The sequence below is a fragment of the Xenopus tropicalis genome, chromosome 4 (assembly GCF_000004195.4).
Source record: "Xenopus tropicalis strain Nigerian chromosome 4, UCB_Xtro_10.0, whole genome shotgun sequence".
NCBI lineage: Eukaryota > Metazoa > Chordata > Amphibia > Anura > Pipidae > Xenopus > Xenopus tropicalis.
Window position 1 is genome coordinate 110,972,422 of NC_030680.2, and position 25,838 is coordinate 110,998,259.

General features: G+C 36.6%; 1 protein-coding gene across 8 annotated transcripts in view; it reads right to left on the reverse strand.

The window, feature by feature from the left end:
* dennd1b (DENN/MADD domain containing 1B) overlaps nucleotides 1-25,838 on the reverse strand; it is a 123,832-nt gene that overhangs the window by 9,442 nt on the left and 88,552 nt on the right. For all 8 annotated transcript variants that reach the window (XM_031901031.1, XM_012962506.3, XM_012962504.3 and 5 more), the window contains 9 exons: nucleotides 24,628-24,673; nucleotides 21,769-21,870; nucleotides 13,682-13,807; nucleotides 13,408-13,509; nucleotides 10,682-10,757; nucleotides 10,516-10,556; nucleotides 8,380-8,448; nucleotides 4,825-4,881; nucleotides 3,031-3,138 (listed from right to left, as the gene is read on the reverse strand). In XM_031901031.1, coding sequence (XP_031756891.1) covers nucleotides 3,031-3,138; nucleotides 4,825-4,881; nucleotides 8,380-8,448; nucleotides 10,516-10,556; nucleotides 10,682-10,757; nucleotides 13,408-13,509; nucleotides 13,682-13,807; nucleotides 21,769-21,870; nucleotides 24,628-24,673 — 727 coding nt within the window. The remainder of the gene's footprint in view (nucleotides 1-3,030; nucleotides 3,139-4,824; nucleotides 4,882-8,379; nucleotides 8,449-10,515; nucleotides 10,557-10,681; nucleotides 10,758-13,407; nucleotides 13,510-13,681; nucleotides 13,808-21,768; nucleotides 21,871-24,627; nucleotides 24,674-25,838) is intronic.

The window sequence follows — 25,838 nt, forward strand, 5'->3', positions numbered from 1 at the left end:
GTACCTTAAAGCGGACCAGTTTCGAGGGCAGCGGCACACAGAGTACTTAAAGGAGAAAGAAAGGTAAAAACTAAGTAAGCTTTATCAGAAAGGTCTATGTAAATACAGCCAGAAGCACTCACAGAAACGCTGCACTGACTGACACACAGCTCTCTGCAGTCTCCTCCCTGCTGCTCCCCCCTCCCTCAAGAATGCTAAGAACTCACTCCCCCCCCCTTAGGAATGTGGATCTGAGCCAATCAGCAGGAAGCTGACTCATGGTCTTACTAACTGAGCATGTTCACTTGATCTGGGTGTCTGTGCAGGAGTGAGGCATTATGGGAACTTTCTTTACACAGCTCAGCGTTTTTTCTTCCTGTTTTGCTTCTGATCTCCTGAACAGGTGAAATATGGGGAGACTTAAGGGCGCTATTGAGAGAACTGAAGGTATGCCTGCAGCTTGAGATTAACTCTCTATTAGCCTTTCCTTCTCCTTTACAAAAAAAAAAATAAATAAATAAATAAAGGTAATATTATTAGTTTTAATGACTACAATAGAAAGCATATCCCATGGCTATTACCTGAAAAATGGATAATGTCTTCAGGTGCCAATCACATAATAATGAAACAAATGAAATGACTTAACATTTGGTCAATACTGCAGAAAAGCAAAGTTTTGGAGGGCAGGTTGACAATATGTTTTTAACTGAATAAGGAAATATTTTTAGGAACAGGATTTAAGCATTTGTTTGAATCTATAAATGTATTAAATAATTAATCTACCAGAGTTATTAAAAGCAAAGTAATCTATGAGAAAATTATTGAAATGGATCACGTTGCCCTATCTAGTCACCAAGTAATGCAGATATTCAGTCAGAGGCTTTAGTACTGATAGAACATCACGTACAGTACATTTTGTAGCCACACGGCACATCAATTACACAATTCTTAAATTGACATTTTATTCAGCATTAATTGCTATGCAACGAGTGACTACAACAAAAACAAATTCATTATACGCACACTGGAACATTTTCCTTTAATCATTACAGGTGGATTAAAACTATCTGGTACGAAGGACAAGTAAATGTTTTCAGCACTGAGATTAGTAAAACCAAATGGCTGAAACTAGTTCATTTCTGGAATAAAAGTGGGAGCAGATAAAGGGCTTCCTTATTCCTTTCTGATGTCTGTCCACAAAGAAACTAGGGGAGGAGATAATTGTAAAGCCATGATAGTGTTAGTTTTGCAACAAATGCTGATTAAATAGCAAGCAGAACTAAATAATATGTAGAATACTTATGACAAACTATGCAGGCACTGGCATTATTGTAAATATGGAAACCAAAGGGTACTAACAGAAGTTACTTGTTTAAGGACTATGTATGCAATGAAGCAGCATACCTCGGACAAAGACTGGGTATATTTCACAACCTATTTCCCCCTTGGCTGTCACAGAGCCCAAGAATTAATGCTGGGATTTTTTTTCCAGGTCTAATTGGGGAATTTCTTTGAGCGGAATGTTGACATTTTCACAAACGCTGCCAGGCTAACGAGGAAGTCAGTGTTACTAATTAGTGGAGCACACTGGGAAGAGGAACAGATTCAGCAGAATAGTAGCAAGGCGATGGTGAACAATGTGATAGTGAGAGAGGAGTAGAATTAAGGTACATTCATGAAACAGCACAGTAGTCTGTAATGGCAATGGGAAACCAACAAACACAAAATGCAATTTATAATCTAGGCAATGAATAACAATGATAACAGAACATGAGATCACTGAACAAATCCTTCAAAGAATAGACTTTTTTATGGTCCTAATAAACTATAAAGTTAAAAAACTTTAAAGTTAAAGTACTATTGGGTATCTAACAAGCACAAAAGGGGATTGCTTACTTGCCATTAATGATCTTGGCAATGCTCCTACTACAACGTAACAGCAGGACACCCTAGTTGTTTAGCATTACTCACCAAATTAGACTATTGAGACAGAATTACAACGCCTTTATAGAAGATAGGGAAACCCTCTCATATCCATATCATTATGCCAAACTGAGGCTTGTCCACCAGACTGCAAGATAGTGAAGTCTTCACTTCACAGAAGGCGACATTTATGCCACTCCAGCCAAAGGGGAGATGGTCTTTTGGCCACATAATGTGAAATATGAAGGCAGAAAATCTATCAATACTGGGGAATACTTAAAGCGTATATACACTTGACTATTTGGCCTATACCTATACACAGACAGTTGGTATTTTTATTTTGGGCATTATTGATCAAAACTGCACTGCATCAAATTTTGGCTTATATGAGCAGCTTTAGGTAAGTGGTCCTGTATAGTTACCCCGACCTTGGCACTGGCACACAACAAGCCTGAATACGCAGACTGCTATTGAGAAAACTAAAATATTTATTACCCCACTTAATTAAGTCTTAATTAAGACCTCTAGGGAATATCTGCTGTAGCCTTCATATTTACATTACAGCGATACGGACACTAAAAATCTACTGTTCAAAATATTAATGTACATTAAAAGTTACCTATTGGTCATGTTAGTTTTTTGCCGATAGTTCTGCTTCTGTAAGTAATAGTTACTTGAGGTTCCTGAACCTGACTGTTTTGCCAACCTGACTGTCCCTTCTCAGCCTGTCAGTTATAGGTGTAGAGTCACTACATGTACCAGCAGCCTAAGGAGCTACTATATGTACTACTAGCCTAAGGAGCACCAGTGCTTGTACCACTAGCCTAAGGAGTCACTACCTGTACCACTAGCCTATGTAGCCACTACATGTACAATAAGCCTAAGGAGTCACTACATGTACCACTAGCCTAAGTAGCCACTACATGTACAATTAGCCAAAGGAGTCACTACATGTACCAAGAGCCACACTGCATTTACCACTAGCCTAAGAAGCCACTACATATACCAATAGCAAAAGTAGTGTGTTTCTTACACTGGACTCTGGCTTGCTAGAACACATGGCTTGAGCATGAAAAAATGTTCCTGCTTTCCCAGTTTCCCTGGGGTTTAGGAGATAAATTGCCTCACCTGTGATAATTTTCTTCTTTGACCACTTTGTCGGTGTGAGTGGTTTAATGGGAACGTGTTGGAGTGTGTACACTGTAAATTATATTCTGAATCTTCTTCCTCAATGTCCTGCAAGAGAAATGTGCCCCCACAATCAAATTCACATTAATATGATCTATTAGTAAGGAGGAGGAGTTTTTAGGTCCTAATTTATCCACAGGTCCTTTTGTCTTGTCTCTGTGAGAACCTGCAGCAGGTATTACACTATCAACCTGGCACATAATCTGTGGTATTAAAGGAATATGTGAAATGGGGATAAAATGCTCTGCTTTTACATGTCTAAATTATATAATTAACACAATTCATAATACAATTAAAATAATGATATGTCTCACGGATATTCAATCCACTACTATACATTTACCTATCTATAATATTCTAAAATGTAACAACCCTTTCCCTAATTCATTGTACGTAAATGCATAGGAACACACAGATTGGCAGCGAGCAGAAAAGAGTATGAATTTGCCCTTTCGATTAGAAAGAGGGTTAAAGAAAATAATTCCTGTACTATTGTAAGGAGCACTATGTTTAGATTACAAGATGGCCCTTGGCTACTTAGGAATTGTCAAGGACTTAGAGGCAAGGAATTACTATGATTCCTGCAGTTTTAGGCAAGAGTGGTTGAAGCGGACTGGTTACCCTAAAAAATCATTCCAAATCCATTTCTATCATGTTCATTGAGAAAAAAAACATTACTTACACTATATAAATGATTAACATTATGTTTCTGTCAGTCTTGGAATTTACAATCACAGCAAGCAGACAGGTACCACATTTTGTGGACACTGTTATTTAGGCAAGCTTTGTATCATGTCAAAATCTTGTGTATTTGCCAGAATGGGGGAACCTAATGTCTATCCCCTTGCACGGCTGCACAACTATAGATGGTGAGGAGAGAGGGTGAATGAGTAACTGACTGCCCTGCCTCTATGTCTGAGGCATAAAGGGAAGGGTAGGCAATACATGATAGTTCAGATTTTACACACTTTATACATTTATATCAGATATGGATGTGTTATTAAAAATAATTTGGATTCCATGTTTAATTGGAAGAGGTATTTCATTGGGCATCTTTTTGTGTGTTGTCGACAGATCACTATAGTGAGACTGATAGAGCCAGCATTTTTTTTTTTCAGCTTTAGACGGTTTTGTTAATAGGCTTTTGGTTTAAACCGAGAACTACATTCAAATTAAATACATGAAGTGCATAGAAAGAAGTGCATAGAAAGTGCATAAGTCTTAAAAGAGAGCTGCTGAGCTAAGAACCTGGTATTAGCAGTACAAGTGTCTAAAACTGCTAATATTTCAGTAACCACTAGAAACAAAAAATGAATGCACCACCCTGAGCAAGTTCACAACAATTCACTTTTGGGGGCTCAGACACCCCTTAAAAATTAGAACCGCAGCAAAGAAATGTGGCACCATCATGACCAGGGGTATAAATGTGTTATTTTACACCTGTTTTTTGTGGAAACACAGAATATTTTCTTCCTTTGCAAATCAATTTTTCTATGATAGAACTTGACTCCTTTGGTCCACTGAATATGTAATAAAGGAGATCTTTGCAGGGATATATAACCTAAAGATGCAATTCATTTTAAAGGGATTAATCAATAAACTGGCATGTTGGTTACATTTCATCTGCTCCACCAATTAAATTTTTTTTATCATTTTTATAATAATATTGATTAAACAGGGAAAGCATTATACCAATCACATATAATATTACTATTTTAAGGACAACCATCTCACCTTGTGCTTAAGTTTGCTCTTCACCTCCTTGATACCCTGCTTTGCCTGATTTTTAGCCTGTGGAAACAGACAATCCGTCACAGTTACGGGTTAAAACAGGGAAGTCAGATATACAGTAAAAGAGGCATCTGTTCTGAACTAGAAATCTGAGCAAGAGTTGTAACACACAACAACCAGAAGCCACAAAGTGCTCAGCAGGGACACTTTGTTACATGGGCAAAAAGGGGTATTTATTGACAGCCCACCATCAGCCCCTTTAATCGTATAAGCTTTCCCCGGAAATAACAGAACTTTTCAGCAGGAGGAACCCTATGGCATCTGTTAAACTAGAGCTACTGGGAAATACTGGGATCTATTGGGAGTCAGCGATACAAAGAAAAGTTGATCTTGATAGAAAAAATAACCTAAACTATGTAACAATGCTGCCTATATAAAGCTGCCATCCTTAGCAGAGATGTTATTTTTTTGTGATGTCCCACATAGGGGTGGGGCTGTGAAGTTCTGCTTGCTTTTGTCCCCCCAATACTGGGCAGAGTTAGATGGAAACTTCACTCATTTTATTACAGAAGACATTTTACAACATCTATAATTATATAAGAGGTGTTTTCTTAAAAGAACTGAAAAGTGCCCATCCAGTGCACAGGCACTGCACAGCACAAAGAATAGAAAAGAAACCTTCACTTAGCTGCCCCCTGCCTCACAGTCCTTGAGCACTCGGCACCAGAAGGCCAGATTGAAAAATGCACACACACACAAGAGACTGTATTGATAGATCAAATGTGAATACATTTTCTTTTAACTTTGCTTTGCTTTTTCTGGTTTTCATATGTAGCTAGTATTTTTTTCCAGGTGAACTATATACCACCTCTACAACAATAGAAAATATGTGTGCATTAAGTAGATTTTAGTGCAACATGTTTTGTGGAGGGGGGTCTGCCTGAGACCACCAGTTCCTTAAAGAGATAGCACACACACTTTTGCAACACTGTTGAACACATGTTTTACTTGTTTTTTAAATTAGGAAATATCTAGGGTTTTTATAATTTAAGTTTGATAATAAATCTAAAGCCACATTTTATTTACTGATCCCCAAGAGCAAAGCCAAACAAAAGAGAAGTCAACTGACAAGCATTCTGTATAAATAGACCCCACAATTCCCCCCGATACTGTTATCTTTTTAGGTAAAGATCAGTTCATTGTACAAAGGGCTTTTTAGTGCCAAATAAAACATAAAATAGATACTTCCTAACTAAAAGAATAGGAAAAAAGTATTTGAAAAAAGCCCTGTTCACTGAACCAATGCTGAAACTGGTGTTTATTTTCCATTTAACATGGCCCTGGTTCTGCCAGTGATCCAGTGACTAGAGAGGTTTAAAAAAAAAATGGAAGGTTAACACTGCTGCAGTGCTAACTTATCAGCAGAAAACAAACAATACAGATTTAAAAGAAATAACACTGTTAACCGCAAACTGACTAAAGATGGCCGTACACGTTCAGATTTAGTCTTCTGACGAACGTTCGGATATCGGTCATATGTTTAAATGCAACTATCTGAAACTAACCTTCAGACTGAAACTGTAGGATGAAGCCCTTAAAATACAAATCGGAGAATGTTCTGAATATGAAATAGTTGGCAGACCCCAATCGTACGAAAGTGACTTCCATTGTAGGTCCCTTGAGTATATTGTCAGATGCACAAATCGTGCAGATTTTATCATTATCAAACCGAAATCGGCATGGTACAAAAATTATAAGGACAATAATTTGGAGCCCACACACACGAAAATCGTACGAAAAGTTTCATACCATTTTAGCAGTAAATGTATGGCCAGCTGAAGTGTAATCGCACACGGGGAGATTAGTCGCCCATGGTTAAATCTTGGCTACCATGGCCGACTAATCACCCCAAAACGCCTTCCCACCTGCAATATAGCCATCAGTAGTAGGATGGCATCAATTCTTTTTCTGAAGATGCGTAAAGTTTATTCCTGCAGGAAACTTCACATGACGTAAAACGAAGCAATATGTATGCGTAAAGCCACTTTCTACTTCATGATGCCACAGAGTCATGAAGTCAGACATCAGCAGTCCACTAAAAAACCATTTGTATAATGAACTGCTCTTTATCTAAAATAACATATGGCAGTGCTGTCCAACTGGCGGCCCGCGGGCCGCATGCGGCCCGTGACCCCCCTCTGTGTGGCCCCCCACCTGTCTGGCTGTTTTGATGGCTTACCTTTGAGTAAGCATTAAATGGTATCAGTACTGAGATTAACTGGCCCCCTGCATGGTTCTCACCTCAGATTCAGGCTGTAATCCCTCTGTATTGTTTAAACATGTAATCCCCTGTGTTTTTCACACCTTTTAATACCTACATTGTTCACCCCCTGCAGTGTTCACACCTCAGGCTCAGACTGTAATCACTCCCATTGTTCACTTCTTCACACCTCAGACTGTAGGCAGAGTATGGCACATACAGCCAGCATAGGGCAGGTAGAGTATGGCACACACAGGCAGCATAGATCAGGGAGGGTATGGCACACACAGGAAGGGTAGGGCAGGCAGAGTATGGCACACACAGGCAGGGTAGGGCAGGCAGAGTATGGCACACACAGGCAGGGTAGGGCAGGCAGAGTATGGCACACACAGGCAGGGTAGGGCAGGCAGAGTATGGCACATAGAGGCAGCATAGGGAAGGCAGAGTATGGCGCACACACAGACAGGGTAGGGCAGGCAGAGTATGGCACACACAGGCAGCATAGGACAGGCAGAGTGCTGCCTGTGTGTGCCATACTCTGCTTGCCCTATGCTGCTTGTGGGAGGTGAACCTGGCAGGGGTTTGTTGTGGGAGTTTGTTAGCAGTTGTAAATAGCCATTAAATGGTTCCTAAGGTGTGTAATTATGTACTGGGGGTTGCTCTGCTATCCACAGGGGAGGAGGAGGCATATGGAATTTAAGGGTATATCTTAATATGACATAATTCTTTCACATATGAATGATGGTTGATATCCCCACAGTAAGGACCAAGCATTTGGGATTTTGCTGTGCTACCACCATTGTGATAAAATAGGTGTGGGTTGAAGTGGGTGTGGTTTCAAAAAGGGGAGTGGTCAAAACTGGCTTCCATTAGCGGCCCTCCACCATGTATGCTAGAGAAATTCCGGCCCTCGGCACCGTAGAAGTTGGACAGCACTGACATATGGTATCCAGGGAATGGTGGGGTTTATTTATACAAAGTACTTCTCAGTAGACTGCTTGGGATCAGAAAATAAAATGTGATTTTATTGCTGTTGGGAAGGCATTTCAGGGAGATTAGTTGCCCATGGTAGCAGTAACAGTGGGTGACTAATCTCTCCATGTACCACTGCCCTAGAGCTGAGTCCCCTTACAGAAAGGAGAAACGATGAGAATAAATTATTTTTAAAAAGGGAACTGATATATATATTTATATTTTTGTAGTTATATATTTGCTGGCACATTTTTTACAGATCATGACTTTTAGACATGATTTGCTTTAATATAATTATACAATAGAACGGTTTCAGATACACTTACAAACTTATAGGCGCTCTTCATAGCTGGGCTGGCTTTTATCACTGCAGTGTTAATCAGAGAGCCTCCCTTCTGTAAAATGAGAGGCAATTAATAACTAAAAATGAACAACATCCAAAACATGACCTTTGTCTAGCCCACCAACTGCGAAATCTTATACCACAACTTACTTTTAGGGCATTGGCAGGGATCAAAATAAAAATTTTGATAGATATATATACTATCTTGACAAAGAACTGCATATTTAATACCCTGGATGTTAAGGAAAACTAAGATATAGAGGTTCATATGAGAAAAAATATAATCAGGAAACGCATTATTGAGTGATTTACTTTTTCTATAATAACAGCACTGTGTACAATATTTTAAATAAGCTAGCATAAACCTTTGTTGATGGCTATAGAACTCCTATTTCATATCTTATTTAATAGTTCTCTTATATTTTTTTATTATTTATTTTGTCTTACGGATTTTTAAGCTGTAACAGTCCTATTTCATATTTCTAATGCTGAAAGGAGAAGGAAAGGGGAGAGTGCCAACTTTTTAGGCCTACTGCTCTACTGAGCATGTGCACAGACTAGGACTGCAGCAAAAATCCCTGACACAAGAAGAAATATGGCGGAATTCTACCCAGGTAAGAGATTATAACCATTGGGGCTGCCTTAATCATTTCTTTCATCTTTAAATTATTTTTAGTAGTCCCAATGTGATACTCTACCTCAGGGCTGTCCAGCTGGAGACCCGCGGGCTGGATGTGGCCCTCTAAAGATTTTTTACGGCCCTCAGACTTTACTGTATGACATCATCATTTTAATTTAATCCGGCCCTCAAACATGCTATATGAGAAGTAATTGGCCTTCTACCTGTAAAAATTGGGCCACACTGCTTTACATTATAGGAACGCTAGAGTTCATAAGCATTGGGGATAAAATCCCATCTCATTTGGCTTTGATGCCTATTACAATTACAAAAAATGAATGGATATTTACCATCAAACCGGACAGCAACAAATAACAATTAGCTCAAAAAAGTGATTTGGCCATTCATCCTCTTTGTCCTAACAACATTTATCAAGTGCATCTTTGCACCGAAGCTGAATATATTTATCAATTCTTTATTCTTCTTTACTTTTAAAAACTAAGCTGTTTATCTCTTATCTATAATTTATCTAAACTACTACAATATCAAACATACAAACAGGGAAACAGCCTACAGTCTCTTGAATTCTCCAAAAAAAAAAAACCAAAAAAAAAAAAAAAAAACCGCATTCCCAAATATTCTATTAAATTGATCTAGAATTGATCAGCCTGCCTTTATGTGGAGAGCTGTCTAATTTGCTTAGCACATACTGTGCCACTGCAGTGCTGACTTCCAGGAGAATTTCAGTTGGTGCTTCAGTCCTCTGAGAATAGCCAAAGAATAGAGCAATCTGGATAATACATCCCAAAACTGTACTATTCAGCACAAGATAATATATAGCTATAGATCTGAATGAACGTTGTGTATTCATCCTTTTCAACATTTCACCACGAATCGGGCTTGAGCTGAACATACTTTTTGCTTATTGTTTTCAATTATGAATTATATATGGTTTTTATTTTTTCTAACCATGGCAAAATATGAAATTCAAAGTAAAGTCACATGGTTTGTAGGAGCACAATCACTGCTCCATGGAGAATAGCTCTGTATAACAAAACTTCAACTGTGAGGAAGGAAGGAGTTTGTTTAAACCGGGGGCTTCTCAGTGGACAGGCAATTTGTTTTGATCGTGACTGCAATTAAAACAACACGCAAAAATGATGTTCAGCACAGGCCCTATTACTTAGATTGTAAGCTCTACGGGGCAGGGACCTCCTTCCTACTGTGTCTCATACCACATGGCACTTATATATATATATATATATATTTATTGTATTTATTTATTATATCACTTGTCCTCCCTGTGTGTAATTTTGTATTCTGTAAGATTGTACAGTGCTGCGTACCCTTGTGGCGCTTTATAAATAAAGTTATACATACATACATAGCAGCGTTTAAATTGAGCAGACAACTTGGGATCCACAGCCTTAGTGTAATGTACAGTATACTATGCTACATAATCAAATGTTTACAAATAACAAGAATACTTAATTATCTTGCCTTCATTGTGTGCACCCATTGTTGGTATGAACTAGAATTTCCTGAAATACAAAAGAGGAACAATATCATTACCTGTAGCAGCACAATGTGAAACCCATATTAGAAATATGCCTTTTGTAATTTTTTCTTAAATTCATGCATACAAAATAACTGCCACAAAAACCACCTGAAGTAATTTCCTCTTCAAATAGGTCTGTAAACCCTCGTCCAGAGTTGAGCTTCTCTAGTCGGCTGTCAATAAACTGAAATGACAGGAGAAATGGAGACAGAGGTCAGAAAGCTTTAAAAATGCTCTTTTGCTCTATACCTTGTGGGAGTTTCCTCTATAATCTTATAATCAAAACAAATATACAGTACTGGATCTTATCTGACATCACAGTATTCATAGTCCACAGGCAGAAAGGGCAATCCACAAACCACTCCCAAATGGCAAAATCCAGTAGACCTGCTCTTACTCTTCTCTTCTACTAATGGTTGATTGCCACAGCTCTCCCTTGGAGAACAGAGGCCATTAAAAGTCTTGTGTGCCATTGCCCTTAAAGGGGTAGTCCTCCTTAAAATTAACTTTTATTATGATGTAGGCAGCATTATTTAAAGACAAACTACATTTATTTATTTTTGATACAGTTCTGAGGCTTGGAATCTAACCCTAAATAGTAGTAACCCTAATAGTAGTTTGGAAGTCAGAATGGTAAAGGTCTGAAAAGCAATAACAAATATGACTAATAATAAAACTGGACTCTCATAGTTCATGTGTTATATTGGATCAGCAATATATATATATATATATATATATATATATATCAGCATATATTGGTCAGCAACCATACCACTTACTGATTTGCAGGCTTGAAATAGACAGAATAGGAAAGCTGATAATTCAAAACTCATACAAAATAATAAAAGTAAATAAAAAGGCTTCTCCAGTTCATTACTCCAAACTAAAAAAAACAATTTTTATTTTTTTTATTTTAAAATGTTTACAGTGTAATTTGTTTTTTTTTATAAAAAATATTGTTTGTCCACATCTAATAACCCATAGCAATGTGTGTTTTCAAACAGCTGCCCAGTTAAAGCACCTGTTGATCAGCTTCTAGGGGTTACTAAGCAAGTGGCAAACTTGGATTGTTTAGAACATTACCCCAAAAGCCTGCAATGTCAATTTTGCAGCTCCAAAGCTGTAAGAACCCACTTTTTTCATTTGCTGTAGTTGGAACTAATCTTTATGACTTTGCAACAGATCTTCATTGTATTAACTTTTTTATCATTCTTGAATTATTTATTTATTTTTTTTCTATTCATCCTCTCTATAACAAAAACTAATTTATGGTTCAAAAAAAAAATTTCCCATGCCATGGTTTCTGCTGTATGGAAAAGTTAATTAAAAAAACACAATGTAACAACAGCTGTAAGGCCTCAATATTAGCCCACAATCTATATAAATGAATGATGTCACAGACACAAGATATTGCTAATAAAACCAAAAGGTCCTTCTTCCTATTGTGGACTGGCATTTCATGTATTATAGCAGAAAACACATTCCTACTGATGATTATAAGGGGTATTAGAAGTAAACTTAGATGACTGTGTCTTGCTTTTAAGTCACCGAGTAGCCTCTTATATTCATATAACCTTATTATTATGTGTTTCCACTTCAACCTATGTCAATAGTGTTGTATTTTCCTACATGCTCATTTTATAAAAGCATATACCAAAGCAAGCTAATGATGCACGGAGAAAAACAGTATATTGTTATTTGGTCATAAAGATACTGAGGAGAATTATAGATTGCTTTTGGCTCTAGTTCATATGAGGTTGATTCATGGCCAGAGCACAGAAAGATAAGGTGCAGGGTCTCAGAGTCTCCCTTTGAACAGTGTGGTGGGACTGTGGTATTTTGTTGGGGGTATTTTTCATTATCCTATAAATCAAAGAGGATTTGCCATTATCATGGGTAATTTATGGGCCTGCCCTACATATCCCTGCAAAAAGACTGAAAGTGTTTGCTTCTGCTGCTTGATAGAAAGGACAATTTGTTGTAAGAGAGAACCAGAAAGCTTCAGAAGAAATGTGATGCATTACTTACTGTTAGAAAGATCTGCACATAGTTTTCCAACATATTCACATTTTATAATTTTGTCTGTAATATATATACTTTATATTCTGCATGGTATTACATATATAATGAACCATGTCTCTTTTTCCAAGCTGCACAAGCAGCCCCACCTGATTCAAGAATGCAGCTCAGTGGGCTTACTAGTACTCTAGATGGTGATACGGGTTTAAAATGAGTGTGTTAAATTATATTTATAATGGTGGCTAAAATAATAAGAGGAACCCATATTAAGGATTACTATAAGATCCTTATTTTATCTATCCCGGTCTTAGATAGAAGTGTTAAAACAGTAAGGACAATAAAAACAGTTAACATAGTTGCATGTGCTATCACCTCTTGTTCATCAATACAGACAAACTGGGACATTTTAATAATGGGTAAAAGGGGCATCTTCCCAGGGCTTAACAGGATTGCGGGGCCACTAGCATACCTTTCATATGTAATAACTTTTGCCAGAATCATCCTACAGTTAATCAACTGGGACAGCTCTATGGAATGGTTCTTTTAAATTTTTTTTGCCTTTGTTGTTGTGGCATCTCGATTCAGTAATTTTTCTGCTTCTGAGGCTGTTGGTCTACAGGTAGCACACCATGGAATCATATCTACTGATTCCAGGGTGTGCATAGACCACTTCTTAACTGCCTGGCTTCATGTACTTTTATCACAATTTTTTTGGGCCCCACCAATAAAATTTTGTCCAGGGCCCGCTGCTATCTTAAATGAAGCCCTGTAGAAAAAATAATGTTATATGTGATTGTATATTTAATATCAAATACCTGTTTGAAAAGTTGTAGGTTAACAGCTGTCTCTAAAAATAGCTTCATGGTGTTGGAACGGTGGCATACAAAGCTTTCCTCACAGAATGTGACAGGCTCACCCTGAATAAGATAACAAGGGTTAATAATTAGTGAGCAGTAAGTGGGGCAAACAGAAAAATGCATCTAAACACACATGCAATAAATTACATGCAAGGCTTACAAAAAGAAGACCTATAATATATACACAGAAAAAGTATAAAGTGGCATATGAAAAAAAAGTGGTGTATCTCACAGGTTTATATCGGAGAGCATCTCTATATGACCCAAACAAGGAAGCCTGGGCTCTTAGGAAGGCTCTGGACACCCCATCTCCTGTGGATGTTGACTGTTTCTTCAATTTGCTTTTCAAAGTTGCAACCTGAAAAATGTTTTGGGAGACTAAATGAGAGAGGTACATTAAAAATGACATAGGTTGTAAAAGGAACACTGATGGACATATTAAAATAAAGTGCTTTGTAACTTCCTGGTCATATATAAATATATTATGATGATGATGACCCTGAAATGGCAATAGGTCTGTACTAGAAAAAAATATAAGATAATCAAGAGCAGCAGAAAATAAATGGAACTGGTTGTTTCAGAGACAAATATAGAGGATGGCAAAAAGGGAGGGGGTAAAACTAGCAGGGGGAGAGAGAAATGGCTGTAAATCAACACTGTTAAATAAAAAAAGGAGAAAAGGAAGGAAAGGAAAGCATCATGAAAGAAAGTATATGAAAAGGGAAATAAGAGAAAAGATAAATACAAACATAGGGAAGGAGAGGAAAGCAAAGCATGGGACAGAGCTCACACAAAGTGAATTAGCACTTGGGTAATTGACCCTGTGAGGGGTGAAACATATCCACCTGTCTCCAACCTCAAACACAAAGGGTCAGCCGATATCTCTGAGCAATTGTTAAAAAGCATATGTTGCACCTGCTGAACTGTTAATGGAAAGGAAGGTTAGGGGATTTCAAGGTGAGAATACAATATCTCTCACTTGCCTCTCCCTGGGCCTTCTAAAAATTCATGTTTCATTATCTACATCCCTTCTTTGTAGCCACCTCATGGGTGGAACTGTAACATATCACTTTCCCCAGAGAAGCATGGAGGGCAGGGGAGACTGGAGCATTGTAGTATGTTTCGGAAGCATATATGTTACAATAAAATCTTATCTTGACTGCTCTGATTATTTAAGATATAAAGTTAAGCTCCTTGTAAAGCTACATACAAAGTATCTGTATTACCCCTTCGGGTAAGAACCCACGGAGCAGTTCAGTCACCCATAATAGATCTCTGCTATCACAGGCGACAAACTGCACCAAAAAGGCTTTCCACCGGCAACAGTAGGAGTTGCAGGTGAAAAGCCCTTCCCAACGCTTTGTTTTTCAAAGTTGATGGCATCTGAACCACTCAATGTGTTCTTACCCTTAAAGTGAATGTCACCATCTAGCCAAGCTATGTCAGCAAATATTGCAGTTTGCAACACTGAATTGACCATTGTATGCACTGCACTAACAAGTATACTCTATTTATGCATGTAGGGACTCATAGGGTTAACATTCCCTGTGGATGGAAATCCCCTACAAGTGCCATTTTAGGCAAAAGCCTCTGTATCTAAGATATCTTATCTACATAGATCACCATAGAGTGGTTAGCAAAAATTTGTGAAATGCACTAAAGTCAATCTGCTTTTTTTTTGTATATTTTTTAGGCAAAATGCATTGAAGTCAATAGGTGTGTGGGGACATGACTGGCTTAAATTGAAGGGACCACAGTGCTGAAGGGATTCAGGCTTAGCATACTGCTCCTGAACAGTTTCCACTTGAGAGGATCCAGACCACTAGCTGGTGGCCTAAAAGGGGTGATATTACATTTGCTCCTGGACTCCCTTGAGAACAGTAGCATCCAGGTCAACAGTTACCTACTAAGCATCTCCACACTACAGTCATATTGTACTGCTTGACATTGGACTGTATCTGACAACAGCAATACAACCTCATTGCTTTGTTAGCATGATTCCTGTGCTATCTTTGACAATAAATCCCTTTTGTTTTGTCTGCAACAACAGCAAACATCCTATTTTGTTTCTACACAGGGACATGTAGTTGCACCATCTTCATTCCTCCTCTACTTAGTGAGAACCCATCTAGGTAAGGGTCCAGTGTGACCCATGTTTTACCATCTCTATCTGGAAATGCAGTTTTACACCAAGATAGAGTTACAAATGTTAACTCCTAAAAGAGAAGGACTGTCCAACCTGGAGGCTAATGGGCCTAGAAATTTTATGGCCCCTAGTGCACTCAAGGGCTCCACAGAATTTTTTTGTATATGCTATTATATAAAACGACCCTTTTCCAATAATATAAAAAGCATATGTTTTATGTGCCAAACATTCTATGTTCAGCTCAGGTAAAGTTGCAGCAGTTATCAAACACACAGCCATCTCTTACATTCAACACATTTTTGAGCTAACAGTTTTCTAGTCATTCCCATTCAAATCTTTTTACATTAGGGTACCACCCCAAACACAATGTCTTCCTCATTTATCATCTAGGTATGAACCACGCTAAGGAACAAATGTGCATTCATACCTGGAACTTTAGAATGCACCAATGCAATAATCACCAATGTAACTCCATCATCTATTAGCTGGTCTTAAATACATATCATCTATCACAGTTATCAAATTCCACAGTCTAAAGTCCACCAAAGTTTTCCACTTATTTCCTTTAGCACCTTCTCTATGATAGAGACAACTTTGAATCATAACCTTCAATTCCTATTGTTTTTAAGTATAACAAACAAGTGAAAGTAGTGTAAATAAATGTATATTTTTTTTCTTTAGTAGAATACACAAACCTCACACTATATGACTGTATGCTCACACTCCCCTTGACTTACAGTTTTGTTCACAGAGTCTTTGGTATTGTTTGTGAGTACTAGTAAAGAATATATTATTATAAACCATAACTGTAGAGATCTTGATTTAAACCCTATGATAATGTTAGCCCAAAAGGGTTAAAATGTCCTGAGAGAACAAGCACTAGGGTCTTACTTAATGATTATAATAGAAAAGTCAAGTTAATTAGCATGTAATCCTGGAAGACCACTAATGAGGACCAAAAGAAGCTTAAAGAGAGTGAAAAGGGAGGAGGGGACAAAGCAGTGGGTGACAAGGGCATTGCAGTAGACCAGTAGTGACATTCTGTTGTGTGCGGTGCTTGTATGTAAGTATATCAAAGGGAAGAGGATGCCCCACTGGGTGTAATTATGAAGGACAGAGAGAATGCAAGGTCTAACACATACTTAACCCTTTCACAACCAGAGGAGCTTGTATTTGAACCATTTATATGACCTCTCTGAAAATGTCAACCCTCTGTGTCAGTGTACTATATCAGCTATAGTGTAACACTCTGGACTTCTACTGCTAGATTATGGTATGGAAACACTTAAACTGTGTGTGCTATTCACTTTGTTTTGAAGGGAATTTTACATTTAAAAATTTAGCAAAAATATTGTGTGCAACTAATGCAAGTAAAATTTGAATTTAATAAATAACATGTTGAGAAGATACATGACATACATTAACTATTCCATTCCTTTAATCCCTGCTTGCTCTGTGGGTGGTGCTGTTTACAGCAGCATAAAAGTCAACAATGTCAAGTAGTATTCTGAATCACCAGCATTTCTCAGAAAACAAGTTGAGGCACCAAAATGCTAAGAGCCATCATAAGCTGTGCATTGCTGCATACTTAATTAGTAATATGGGGCTACTGTAATTTTTAGCAGTTAAATAATAATTACAAGTACTGAACTGTTTATATATATATATATATATATATATATATATATATATATCTATATAGAATCCAGAAGTTAGGTGCCACACACACAGGACTTAAAGTTCATTTTTGAAAGCATTATTGAAGAGGCACGACAACTGACGTTTCGGCTGCAACACCAGCCTTTACTGTTATATATTTTTATCAACATTGTAATCAAAATCATACAACAAAACTACAAACTGTTTGTAGTTTGTTACAATGTACAGTCAAAAATATTGGAACGTGCACTTTTTCATGAAACAAATCACTGCAAAATAAATTGATCTGCTCCATACAATGCATTGGTTATCGCTAGAAGGATAAAGGTACAAAAACAATATCCAATGCAGGAGCCACAACAGAGTGGCAGACATTACAAGCAATGGGTGGGTTAAAATAGTCAAAATATGACCTACACTAATTTGGCTGCTAATTAGAACAAATTAGTGAACTAAGCTTCTGACAGATTATATGCATGAATGCTAAAGAAAAGTGTTTTGTGACTCCTCCAGTGGCTCAGAGGTAAGTAAGCTGCAGGCAACTTGGGAAACTAAATTAAAATATGCCTGAACCTCTTCAGGTCTGCACTGATACTGGCCAAACTATTTTCAGTTTACACCAACTTATACTTCAGGTAATCATAACCCAATAACGTGCTTAGCTTTAGTGGTACTTTTAACATTTAGATTGGGATTTTGGAGCATGGGCACATAAGGCTTATATTTTTAGTCTTAATATTAGTTTTCTCTGTAATTGTCTATAAAAGAATAACAGTTCACATAAGTCTTTAAAATAGAGGTTTTTATACTGACTGGCTGGCCAAAGTAGTGAAAAATATATTTGGGGCGAATGTCACTTAAATTCTGAAAAGTGAAAGTGAACACAAAAAGTACAACAAAAAAGTACATCAACTCACTCCCTGATTTAATCTTTGTTATGGATCAGCAAGACAGTGCTGAAGTTATGGGCTCTGCCCTATAGCTGAATAGAGAAGCCTCCTGAATGAAATAAAACCTAAACTGCTGTCCGCAGTGAGCTGTCAAGAGAAAAAGAGGCTTTTAAAGTCTACTGTTTAACATTTGCCTATATGTTTCTATATTTTATATGCATTTACAGTGATTATCTTGAGATGTTGTAAATGACAATCTTCACCATCTTCACTCAAAAAACTTTTTTGACTTTCTTTACTGCTAAACAATATTTATCCTGCTTTAGCACATATATCTATCCATGATAGATAGCTAGATAGATGAAAAAATCAAAACGTATAGCGCCCAACAAGTGTTAATAGTGAAATAAATATTTTATTGGTAGCCCAATGTGCCACCTTTGTTCTCAAGAAAAACATATACAAACTTATAGTATACTGTAAGGGGCAAGGACCTCCTTCTCTTTGCCCCTAAATATATTTTGTATTTATGTACATTTTGTTATTGTATATATAAAAATACAAACATGCTTATATGCACAATTCCTACTTGATCTATTTCCAAATCAAATTTTAGCTGTATTCTTTAAAAATGTACTTCTGTGGTAAAGTATGTGCAAAAATGTTTCTAGGTCTAGTAATCTAGCACACAAGAAGATGTTTGCTTTAAAACAACAGAGCTCTGTATTATGTATGTAGGTACCTTTTTTATGTGGCACTACTTGTATACACAGCACTGTATATTTATACAAGACAAAAAAAATACAAACAGGGAGGACAAACATTGCAATAAATTACAAAGTTGTAAGGATTATGTGCTGAGAGACACGGGATGAAGGAGGCCCCAGCCCCATCCTATCTGCTGGTTGCTGTGGGTTACTAAACCTAGAGCATACATTGCATCTGTTACAATAGTACACCCTTAGGCAAAGGCATAATGGGGAGTTTCTTATCCAGCTTAAATGCCTGTACAAGCACTTTTCAGACTGACTATTCTCCAGTGAACATTTTCATGGTGAAAAGTGCTAGTACCATTGTTTTCAGGGGTTTCATATTCAAGTCAACAGGAGGCAGCACAAAGCAATTACATGTGATTTTTAGCCAGCTGAATAGTGCCCCATGTGCTGTAAGAAAGGACAAAAAATGCCAATTTGTCGTGATCCATTTTGGCTCAATATTGCAGACTACAGCAAACTGGCACTTTTATTTTACCAGCGGAAAAAGCCATGAGAGACGTAAGCCTTAAGATTTCTACTGTAAAGTTGATCCAGCAAAATTTCAGAAGACATTTTAAAATTTCTACTATGAAATATTTGCATTCTAGCGAAGAGCTCAGTGCTCTATTAAGGTATTTTTTTGTATGTAAATATCTGTGGAAGTTTTATACAATTTTGGCAGGAGTTAGTATTTCCATTCTTCCTCACAACTGCACAAAAAAGGAAAAATGTAGATATGTAAAAGAAAAAGAAAATAGTTTTATATGATAGTTCATCCATAAGAAGGGACGTGTTTTTTATTGTTATTTTTATTATTTTGTTCTAAACATTTGCAGTCTGATTTATTCTTGCAATCTGAAATACTTTAGTAAGAGCGGAAATGCTACCGGCTGACAGCGTCTGTAACAGCCAGTAAATCTGAAATATTATGTGCGAATCCTGGAAGGCAGCCATTAGGAAGATTATGGTAAGGGACGCAGCGGGGCACCCCTGTGGAGAAGGGACTCGTAATGGGGGACAAGTGTGACCTCTAACCTCCGCAGGGATCAGCACTATCTAGACTAGTAATCAGCATCACATGCTTCCAATATCTTACAGCCTGGAGCCCTTCCTAAGACCAGAGGCAGGTAAGGGCAGCGACATGTTTAATAGGCTCAGTGGGGGACACTGACACCACTCTAACAATAAAAATCACATGAGCAGTTAAAATATATTTTACATGTTCCTTTTCTGAGTGATAAGATTGATTGCAAGTAGAAAAACTGCTTCATGAAACTGCTTATATTTCTTTAGTACTGCTACATTTCAATTTATAATATTTCTGGAAATATTCAAGGAGATAGAAAGCAGAATTTAGCAAATACATAAAACGTTATCAGCTGCAGCTGGCTGGCATGGAAAAAGTGGGTTACTGGCTCAGACACCAGTAGCACTCCACATCCGTTAACACATGGCAAAAATTGGGGTGGGGTTTACTGGTAGATTATAAAGGCCTCAGCTGCAGCAGAATCCTTTTATTAGTTTCCTATCATCCTACTTCACAGGCTGACAGCAAAAAGGTTGAAGGTATCCTGATAGCATGGCTCATTTAGCATCTTCCAATCACGGAACATTAAGCAATGAAGTAGTATGTAGAAAACTGGAAGTGTAACAGTATATTATTCATCTGCTACAAAATACATTTCATGTTCAGTTCATATAGACAGCTCATTTGATAATCAGCCTTAACTTTAAATAAAGAGAAACCCATAACACTATGATGAGTTTGTGTATTTGCAGTCTATAAAGTATGGAACACCTTATTTGAAATGGATTGCATAGCCATATCCATGTTTTCTTATTTGATAAATATCTTTGGGTATAATGTGCCTATTACATTCTATTACTATTTCTAATGTATTTCTTTATTGTCAAGTAAAATATATATATGTGGGGTGTCTTTGGGCCATTTACAAATCTCCTGCTTACTGGCTCATGAATCAAGACTGTGATGAAAAATAATTCTGCAGAAATTCATTAAAATGCTCTCCAAATACGATGCTGATTAATTATCCATTTACATACTTTTCACATTAGAGAGTCTTATGGGACAGATTCAGTAAGAATACGCATTAAACCACTGTCATATACACAAATTTTACTGATGATTCAGATTTCTTTACATAACCACAAGGTTTGCCAATCAGACACATGAGTTTTTGTCCAGTATTGCATTATTTCTATTTAATTTATTGTAATGAGTCTGAAGAATAGGGATAGCATGAATGCAATAATCACTGACTGTAAGGGCCTTGACACACGGGGAGATTAGTCGCGCTGCGACTAATCTCCCCACAATGCCATCCCACTGGCTAGAATGTAAATCACCGGTGGGATGGCATAAGCGGCGCCACAATTTGGCAAAGTCGCCTTGAGAGTAAACTTCGGTGACTTCGGTAAATCGCCGCTTCAGGGCCCTAAACAATCATGGCAGTCTATATAAAGCACAAGTGAATCATAATAGAACTGTATTCTAAACAACTCTTCTGTCATAAGACTATAAGACTAGAAAATTTACATGGACAATCTTCCACAAAAAGTCATAAGGACAGCAGAAGGGGTGCAAACTAAATTGATATTTACTATTTACAGAAGGACCTAGGGTAAGCTATGCATCTGCTTTGTATTTTAAACAAATTACTAAAAATAATATTCAACAAGCAGTTTTATGAAAATCGTGACAAAATTTTAGTGTAAAATGCAGTAAAATAAGGGGTAAGTTTGGGGAAAATTCCAATACTACATTACACACTTTAAAATGTTTTTTGTTTGGCAAATCAAAAGCGGATGCAGAAAATCTCTTGGCTGCAATGTGCTTTTAACAACTTACCACGTCACTTGGAAGTAAGCAGAGATCATTGAATGGCGTTTCTAGTGAGTTGTTATCTACATTTAGAATGACAACATCATCCAGTGAGCGGCTTTTTACCCTCTGACAGAAAAAATATATGTAAACAATGAGTTAGTATATTAATAAAGAATTAATGGAAAGAGATACTTAATATTTATTCATATAAGTGAAGCTATCACTGTGTATAATATCATTTTTTACAAATACAGTTGTGTTTAATCATCCAGGAGAAACACAGTTTTAGTCAATCTAAAGTGGTCTCACCTATTGCTGCGCTGCAGATGCTTTGGCAAGATCTCTAAGAGGTAATTTTATAGATTTCCTGCACATATGAAGGTCTTTAGATAAAAGGCATTAAGTTTGCACAAGGACAGTAACCTATAGCAACCAATCAGCAGGTAGCATTTACTGGTCACCTGTTTAAAAACAAACATCTTATTGGTTGCTATGGGTTAATGCTAATGGGCAAATGGGTGACTTTTTAAATGGGGGTAAATGGTTTCAGGGTTAAGGTAAAACTGGGTGCCAGCCTGACCGCTCTTGGCTTGTGTATGGGCTAAAAACACTGTAAATATATATGTTGTGACCAGCAGGGAAAATCCATGGGCACTGGACCACACTGGAACTAGGATGCAGTCCGCGACTAATGGGTCTTTAATGGCCCCCAGTTGATCTGATTGTTAATTTAAGTGCAGAACAATCAGATCTCCCACCACTTGGCAAATCTGTCAAATAAGCATATCTTGCTACTAATGTACAATTTTAGGAAATGTTCTACTGCAGAATGTTTGCAAAAAAAATGCCAAGAACGTAGAAAAAAACACCAATTTTATCTTCATAATTTAGAAGTGCAAAAACATTCAATATATTGTAATTAACAGTATGGAAAAGTCATTTAGAGACTAAAACTAAACCAAAAAAATCAAACAGGGCTTTTTGCTAGTAATTTTTATTCTTAACCTAAACAAAAGCTAAACAGGCATCATAGGAAAAAGGAGAAATAACATAGCGCAGAAATTATACTATCCTCTGTAACTGCATTTGTTTTGTTTTATTCCACCAATAAGAAAAATGCAGAAAATATGTCTATACATGCCTACACAAAACCTGTAATGTAAAATGTTCTTTTTAATGCAGCTTTTCTAATATAAAAAGAGTAAACCATCATAAACAACAGTTTAGAAAAGTAAAAAAAACAAGCAGGAAGTGATTTAAAACAAAGCATTGTCTTCATCAAGAGGCTTAAGCAAAAAATCACTTTTTCTGTTATTTTAATTTTGTATGAATGTCATAAAATACAGTAATTATCATGAATACATGTGAAATATATTTTGTTGATTGAAATCAAATGGAATTAAACAAAAAGGTTGGTTAATCCATGTGGATTTGCCTTTTGTAGCTGGGCCACATGTTTTACAATGCAAACTAGAGTGCAAGCAAGTCAGTAACACTCATTAATCTGTAAGATCTATTTCCCAGCAAAATTTTTAAATCAAATGGCATCTGTGTTTAAAGATTTTTTATTTTTTGTATGATACAAATTCATTGTCTGCCATGCATTCAATAATGGCACTTTTAGTCTGGTAAAGTTAGACAGCAGTTATTCATCTGTCATGTCGTGCATTCAGATGAATGCCAATTTTAGAATCTCGCAGCATAGATGTAACAAAAACAATACTCAGAAGCCCCAGGTTTGTAATTATTAGCAACTCCTACATTAGCAAGCTCTAAAATATTTTAAGTAGTAAAAACAATTCTATGAGGCACCCAAGTTCTATTCATTCCTATGGGATTTTTAGAAGTGTATTATGCCATAGCTATATATATATATATATATATATATATATATATATATATATATATATATATACCTTAAACAGACCTGTCACCGCACTCATCCATAGCGTAGACCCTGGTGCTCCGCAACTTAAGAGCGCCGTCTCGCCCCTCCACAATAGAAAGTTTGAAAAAGATGCAGCACACAGGTTATTTGCAAAAAAGTGTATTAAAAAGAATCACATCACATATGCGACGTTTCGGACACAGTACATGCCCTTTATCAAGCCTGTTACAGGCTTGATAAAGGGCATGTACTGTGTCCGAAACGTCGCATATGTGATGTGATTCTTTTTAATACACTTTTTTGCAAATAACCTGTGTGCTGCATCTTTTTCGAACTTATATATATATATATATATATATATATATATATATATATATAATTATATATATATATATATATATATATATATATTTATTTATTTATTTATTTATATTTATTAAAACTCCATAGTTTTTTTTTTCCAATTCAAGGAAAAAAATAGAGAAATGCAAGAAATGCAAATACTGTAAAAAAAAATCTTTTGAAAGTTTGAATAATCACAATTTATTATAGAAAAAAATGGCAAAAAATGCATTAAAAAGCTGCAAACTTTTTATGAAAGTAAATAGCAATTATCTCTGGAGATTTTACTTGATGTACTTTTTTCCAAGTTTATTAAAACAGATTTTCAGCCCCACTGAAAATGAATGGAACAATGTGTTTTTTGTTTGTGTGTGATTACATTTCTGCAACAAAAGCTGATTGGGACCATTCTGTTCAATCAACTCACAACTCTAATTGAATGTGTTGTGCTATCTTGTCAAGTTTTCAATTTCAGAGTCTGCTATAATATCCTTACTTTTACGTTTCCAAGAAATGCATATAGTTCTTGAACTTGAATACCTACATTCTTAAGTTTGAATACCTTAATATTTTTAGAATAGCACCTATACTAGGCAAATGTTTGTGGTAAAGAAAACTTGCTTTTCAACTTAATTTACCAAAACGTTACTTACCTCCATGAGACTTAGATGAACTCCAATAAGATAAGGCATGGGTGCACTAGAAGAGAACAGATCAAGAAATAGCAGTACGTGTCATATATAGGCAATCTGGTTTGCTAGTTCAGTCAACTGTGAGCAGTGTTACCAACAATCAGCCCATCAACTATGAGAATCTGCTACAATTTACTTGAAGGAGGAAACCATCGTGTTTTTTTGCTCAGTCTGCTTTACCAAAGTTCATACTATATGGTCTGTTGACAATCAGACTTCTGCAAGTCATGGATTTGCCCTAAGATTGTATGTATATATATATTTTCATTTATATAGCCCTACTTATGTTCGCAGCACAATAAATTAATTGAACACCCAGGGATCACTACTATAAGAAACACACAGAACAGCTGCATTAAAGATTAAGAGTTAAATGTCAAAGAGACTAGGGGAAGGAGTATTAAGATATAAATCCTAAAACAAATAGCCTTCAAAAGGCAATTGAAAAGCAGCCAACCGATCAGCACAAAACCAAAACTGTTGTTGCTGTGGACTGAATATTCTTTTTGCTCTATAATGGGTAATGGCAGCAACATAAAAACTAAGGGGCCATTCACTAAGTCAGATTTTTTATTTTTCAAATGTGGATTTTTTTTTTGTGCTACAAGTCACCAAAATAAAAATAAAATATGAGACTTTTCCTAGATTTACAATGGGATAAAATTGCAACAATTCCGAATCCGAAAATACTCCATCTAAAAACTTGTTAAGATCATATAAAAGTCGATGGCAGATGCTCCCCCTTACAAATGTAAGATCTTTCCTTGCTGTGAATAAAGTGATTTCTCTCTTTTAGAAGTCTAAAAAGGAGCAATTTTTTTCCTGCATGTGCTTTTTCAGTTTAGATTTTTTTGATAAATGTCAGACATTTGTGGAAATAAGTTTATTCTAATTTACAAAAAAAGAGAGAGAAAAGAGTTTTAGTATATCTGCCTCCCTGTAAGGTTGGAGACTTTAAGCCCATATTCAGTGAGAAAGTCACCAAAATTCCCACTGAAGTTCACAGAAACAAGTTTATTGCTGGAGTACCTTGGGGGTCTAAGGGTCTTATTATGTTTTGCAATGTTGTGACATTCTGATTTCAGGGATAGCCTATATGAACTATGGTGTTGTCTATCAGTATTCATAATTTACATACAGTGGCTTGCAAAAGTATTCGGCCCCCTTGAACT